The 6,564-nt window shown below is 51.8% G+C and overlaps 1 protein-coding gene across 1 annotated transcript; it reads right to left on the bottom strand.

The window, feature by feature from the left end:
• Positions 1-1,056: 1,056 nt before the first annotated feature.
• LOC144591896 (uncharacterized) lies at positions 1,057-4,794 on the bottom strand (the record flags this gene model as incomplete). Its single annotated transcript, XM_078395902.1, has 3 exons — positions 4,563-4,794; positions 3,635-3,904; positions 1,057-1,174 (listed from the first exon to the last, which is right to left on the bottom strand). Coding segments are annotated over exons 1-3 (620 nt in total), but the record flags the coding sequence as incomplete, so codon positions are not given.
• Positions 4,795-6,564: the final 1,770 nt, after the last annotated feature.

The raw sequence follows: 6,564 nt of genomic DNA, 5'->3' as shown, positions 1-6,564 counted from the left end.
CAGGCAGCAGTGTTAAACAAATCTGTTTTATTATGTACAAAATGCATTTTACAAAATCATCACAAGCTGCACAAAAACGTGCAGAACAAACATCCACTGGACCAGTGACCAGACTTTGTATAAATTACAGGTTCCCAAAGAGCAACAACAGACAATAGTCAATAGGTGCAGGAGGAGGCCATTCGGACCTTCGAGCCAGCACTGCCATTCAATGTGATCAGGGCCGATCATCCACAGTCGGTACCCCCGTTCCTGCCTTCTCCCCAGACCCCCCGACAGCACGGACAAAGTGTGAACTGTTCCATGTTCCACAAGGATCTTGTCGTAAACTTTGGGATCTGGGACCATGGACACATCTGGTCACATCTGCCACAGAGACGGGACAGCAGCAAACCCGTTCCCCGTCACCCAGAGACGGGGTGCTCTGTCACCCCCCGCGTACAGCGGTCCCCACTCTGCAACTCTCCCGGTCCCACACAGCCCCGCTCATCATCCCTGCGAGAGAGAGAGGGAGGGGGGGAGAGAGGGGGGAGAGGGAGGGGGAGAGAGAGAGAATTAGTCCTGTGTTAGTGACTGGGCATCGCGGCCCATCCATCTCGTTCACTGCCGGGGCAGCGTCACCCCACAATGTTAGACGGGAGAGAGGGGACAGGGAGGGGACGGGACGAAGAGGGGGGGGTGAAGGGGGACAGAGAGGGAGGAGGGGGGAACGGAGGGGGGGGGGGAGTGGGACAGAGAGGGGGGAGGGAAGGGAGACGGAGAGGGGGGGAACGGGACAGGATGGAGAGAGGGAACCGGGAAGGGGGACAGAGAGGGCGGAGGGGAGGGGAAGGGGGACAGAGAGGGGGGAAGGGAAGGGAGACGGAGAGGGGGGGAACGGGACGGAGAGAGGGGACCGGGACGGGACAGAGAGAGGGGACGGGATGGAGAGGGGGGGGGGAAGGGGGACAGAGAGGGAGGAGGGGGGGACAGATAGGGGGAGGAGACGGAGAGAGGGGGAAGGGAGACGGAGATGGGGACGGAGATGGGGGGAGGGGCGGTGAGGGGGACACTCACGGCATGGTGTGGGGGTTGCTGCAGAGATACGATGCCCAGACTCCCAGTACGGCTACGGCGAGGAGGATCACGGCAAGGAGGATCACGGCGAACAGGATCGCCCAACGACTCCTGGACCCTGGAGGAGACAGAGACACACAGTGGTGAACCTGGAGCTACGTTTATAGACAATAGGTGCAGGAGGAGGCCATTCGGCCCTTCGAGCCAGCACCGCCATTCAATGTGATCATGGCTGGTCATTCTCAATCAGTACTCCGTTCCTGCCTTCACCCCATACCCCCTGACTCCGCTATCCTTAAGAGCTCTATCTAGCTCTCTCTTGAATGCATTCAGAGAATTGGCCCCCACTGCCTTCTGAGGCAGAGAATTCCACAGATTCACAACTCTCTGACTGAAAACGTTTTTCCTCTTCTCCGTTCTAAATGGCCGACCCCTTATTCTTAAACTGTGGCCCCTGTTTCTGGACTCCCCCAACATTGGGAACATGTTTCCTGCCTCTAACGTGTCCAACCCCTTAATAATCTTATATGTTTCGATAAGATCCCCTCTCATCCTTCTAAATTCAAGTGTATACAAGCCTAGCCGCTCCAGTCTTTCAACATATGACAGTCCCGCCATTCCGGGAATTAACCTAGTAAACCTACGCTGCACACCCTCAACAGCAAGAATATCCTTCCTCTAATTTGGAGACCAAAACTGCACACAGTACTCCAGGTGCGGTCTCACTAGGGCCGTGTACAACTGCAGAAGGACCTCTTTGCTCCTATACTCAACTCCTCTTGTTATGAAGGCCAACATTCCATCAGCTTTCTTCACTGCCTACTGTACCTGCATGCTTCCTTTCAGTGACTGATGCACTAGGACACCCAGATCTCGTTGTACGTCCCCTGTTCCTAACTTGACACCATTTAGATAATAATCTGCCTCCAAAGTGGATAACCTCACACTTATCCACATTAAACTGCATCTGCCATGCATCTGCCCACTCACACAACCTGTCCAAGTCACCCTGCAACCTCATAGCATCCTCCTCACAGCTCAAACTACCACCCAGCTTTGTATCATCTGCAAATTTGCTAATGGTATTTTTAATCCCTTCATCCAAGTCATTAATGTATGTTGTAAATAGCTGCGGTCCCAGCACTGAGCCTTGCGGTACCCCACTAGTCACTGCCTGCCATTCTGAAAGGGACCCATTTATCCCCACTCTTTGCTTTCTGTCTGTCAACCAATTTTCTATCCATGTCAGTACCCTACCCCCAATACCATGTGCTCTAATTTTGCACACTAATCTCCTATGTGGGACCTTGTCGAAGGCTTTCTGAAAGTTGAGGTGCACCACATCCAAGGTAATTTTCCTAGTTACATCCTCAAAAAATTCAAGCATGATTACCCCTTCGTAAATCCATGCTGACTCGGAACGATCCTGTTACTGCTATCCAAATGCTCCGCAATTTCGTCTTTTATAATTGACTCCAGCATCTTCCCCACCACTGATGTCAGAGTAACTGGTCTATAATTTCCCGTTTTCTCTCTCCCTCCTTTCTTAAAAAGTGGGATAACATTAGCTACCCTCCAATCCACAGGAACTGATCCTGAATCTATAGAACATTGGAAAATGACCACCGATACGTCCACAATTTCTAGAGCCACCTCCTTAAGTACCCTGGTTAGCAGACCATCAGGCCCTGGGGATTTATCAGCCTTCAGTCCCATCAGTCTACTCAACGCCATTTCCTGCCTAATGTGAATCTCCTTCAGTTCCTCCGTCACCCTAGGATCTCTGGCCACTAGAACATCTGGGAGATTGTTTGTATCTTCCTTAGTGAAGACAGATCCAAAGTACTGGTTCAACTCGTCTGCCATTTCCTTGTTCCCCATAATAAATTCCCCTGCTTCTGACTTCAAGGGACCCACATTTGCCTTGACTATTTTTTTCCTCTTCACATACCTAAAAAAGCTTTTACTATCCTCCTTTATATTATTGGCTAGCTCACCCTCGTACCTCATCTTTTCTCCCCGTATTGCCTTTTTAGTTATCTTCTGTTGATCTTTAAAAGAGCCTGGTGGGCAGGAAGGAGTCAGGATTGAACCCGGGTCTCCGGCGCTGTGTGGCAGCAACTCTACCCGCTGTGCCACCATGCCACCTTTTACATGGATATGGTCCAGACGCGGGCAGGGGTGGGACTAGTGTAGACGGGGTATGTTGGTGGGCAGGATGGAGTCAGGATTGAACCCGGGTCTCCGGCACTGTGTGGCAGCAACTCTACCCACTGTGCCACCGCGCCGCCCTCTGGAAACGTTTACAGGGATATGGGCCAAACGCGGGCAGGTGGGACTCGTGTAGAAGGGGCATGTTGGTGGGCAGGAAGGAGTCAGGATTGAACCCGGGTCTCTGGCGCTGTGAGGCGGCAACTCTACCTGCTGCGCCACCATGCCACCTATTACAGGGATATGGGCCAAACGCGGGCAGGCGGGTCTCGAGTAGACGGGGCATGTAGGTGGGCAGGGAGGAGTGGGGCCGAGTGGCCTGTTCCTGTGCTGCATGACTCTCCCCATCGGACAGAGACCCACTCACCTCCGGGCCGGACGCTGTAGTGCAGCGCTGCAGGGACTGCACGGCTGCTGCAGCAATCTTCAGCGACGCAGGTGTAGGTGCAGGTGCGCTGCCCCGGGTCCGGGTCCGGCAGGTGCAGCACAGCTCCGGGGAAGGTGGCGTTCCCCACGCCGGGATCCTGCGACCGTCGCTCCCAGCGGTAGGTGACAGGGCAGCCGCTGGCGGTGGAGCAGTGCAGCGTGACATGCGATGAGTTGCGGCTGACCTCCACCGTCGGCGTGGACATCGGCTCTGCAAGGCAGCACATTGCAAAGTCCAGCTCAACCGCAGAGAGTCAAGTCCCCAGCTCACTAACGGTGGCAGCACAGGCAGGTAGGCTGGGCAAGAAGCCTTGCCTTCATTGGACAGGGCAGTGGACACAAGATGCAGGAAGCCACGATATATGGACGGGTGGATATGTATATATATATATATATGTGTGTGTGGATGGATATATATGCATATATGTGTGTGTTTGTGTGGATGGATGTATATATATATGTGTGTGTGTGTGGATGGATGGATATATATATATATATATATGGATATATATATGTGTGTTATTGTGGATGGATATATATATATACATACATATGTGTGTGTGTGGATGGATATATATATGTGTGTGTGTGTGTGGATGGATGGATATATATATATATATATGTGTGGATGGATATTATATATATATGTGTGGATGGATATATATATATATAATATATATATGTGTGGATGGATATATATGGATGGATGGATGTGACAATATAGTATAATTCATTCACGGAGAGGAAGGGTTTAGAGTGCTGTGTGCAGGCGGGTGGGACTAGGCCAGAATGCCCCTCTGGGTCAGCATGGACCGTGTGGGCCGAAGGGCCAGTCTGGGTGCTGTGCAACTCTGCACGCCACTACTCACCGACCACGCGCAGCTCAAAGCGCTCCCGGTCACGGTTCCTCAGCTCCCTGCCAAAGTAGTTTGTCTGCACCTCGTAGGTCCCCTGGTCACCGAGCCCCACGGACCGCAGCTCGATGAAGTCGTGCGGTCGGAAGCGGACCCTGGCCCTGTAGGACGGGCGGATCAGGTACGGATCCTCCGGGCTGTCGGACCTCCAGGCCAGGATTGCCAGATCGGGATCGACCCGCCCCATCGCCACCTCAAACTTCTCCTCGCTGCCATGTAGGACGGGGAAACTCACCGTCCCACCCACGGGGACAGTGGTGACCGAGCCCACGGTGGCTACTGTCCCTGTTCTGCACAGAGCCGCAGTGTGGAGACCTGCAACACAACATAGACCCGTGATGGAACGCAATCCACCCGTGATGGAACGCAACCCAGCCGTGATGGAACGCAATCCAGCCGTGATGGAACGCAATCCAGCCGTGATGGAACGCAATCCAGCCGTGATGGAACGCAATCCAGCCGTGATGGAACGCAATCCCGCCGTGATGGAACGCAATCCAGCTGTGATGGAACGCAATCCAGCCGTGATGGAATGCAATCCAGCCGTAATGGATCGCAATCCAGCTGCGATGGAACACAATCCAGCGGTGATGGGGCTGACTGGACACGTTGGACTAGAGCAGACAAGGCTCGGTGCAACAAGATTGACCCCTGTAGTTGTCACACCAGTGTGGACCTCCGGCTGTAGTAAGATGCAATGAAGGTTCACCCTCACATTGTATGGGATGGATACAGCACAGAAACAGGCCATTCGGCCCATCTTACCGATACTAACCAAGGTGTCCACACAAACTCATCCCATCTGCCTGCATCTGGCCCACAGAGAAAAATTATCCCCACCACACGGTAGCGCAGCGGTAGAGTTGCTGCTTTACAGTGAATGCAGCGCCGGAGACTCAGGTTCGATCCTGACTACGGGTGCTGCACTGTAAGGAGTTTGTACATTCTCCCGTGACCTGCGTGGGTTTTCTCCGAGATCTTCGGTTTCCTCCACACTCCAAAGACGTACAGGTATGTAGGTTGATTGGCTGGGTAAATGTAAAAATTGTCCCTAGTGGGTGTAGGATAGTGTTAATGTACGGGGATCGCTGGGCGGCACGGACTTGGTGGGCCGAAAAGGCCTGTTTCCGGCTGTATATATATGATATGATATGATATGCTGGGGGAGTCCAGAACCAGGGTTCCAGTTTAAGAATAAGGGGTAGACCATTTAGTACTGAGATGAGGAAAAACCTTTTCACCTCAGATAGGAATCCTCTTTAGTCAGACAGTTGTGAATCTGTGGAATTCTCTGACACAGAGGGCAGTGGAGGCAATTCACTGGATGTTTTCAAGAGAGAGTTCAATTTGGCTCTCAGGGCTAACGGAATCCAGGAACATGGGGATAAAGCAGGAACGGGGAGACCATGCAAACGCCGCACAGACAGCGAGCGGAGTCACCATCTAAACCGGGTCCCTGGCGCGGTATGAGGCAGCAGCAACGCGCGGGCCGAGTGGCCTCTCTCTGTCTCTCTTTTTCTCTCTCTCTGTCTTTTTTTCTCTTTTTCTCTCTCTCTTTTTTTAATCTCTTTCTCTCTCTCTCTCTTTCTCTCTCTCTCTCTCTTTCTCTCTCTCTCTCTTTTTCTCTATCTCTCTTTTTTCTCTTGCTTTTTTTTCTCTCTCCTTTTCTCTCTCTTTCCTCTCTTTTTCTCTCTCTCTTTCTCTCTTTCTCTCTCGCCTTTTTTCTCTTATTCTCTCTCTCACTTTTTTTTCTCTCTTTCTCTCTCTTGCTCTCTTTTCTCTCTCTTTTTCCTTTCATTTTTTCTCTCTTTTTTTTCTCTCTCTCTTTTTCCTCTCGCTCTCTTTTTTCCCTCTTTTCTCTTTTTTTTCTCTCTCTCTTTTCTCTCTTTTTCTTTCTTTTTTTCTCTCTCTTTCTCTTTTTTCTCTTTCTCTCTCTCGCTTTTTTCTCTTTCTCTTT

Source organism: Rhinoraja longicauda, unplaced genomic scaffold (assembly GCF_053455715.1).
Source record: "Rhinoraja longicauda isolate Sanriku21f unplaced genomic scaffold, sRhiLon1.1 Scf002870, whole genome shotgun sequence".
In the NCBI taxonomy this organism is placed as follows: Eukaryota; Metazoa; Chordata; class Chondrichthyes; order Rajiformes; family Arhynchobatidae; genus Rhinoraja; species Rhinoraja longicauda.
The sequence above is the reverse complement of the archived record's forward strand: the minus strand, read 5'-3'. Positions and strand labels throughout refer to the sequence as shown.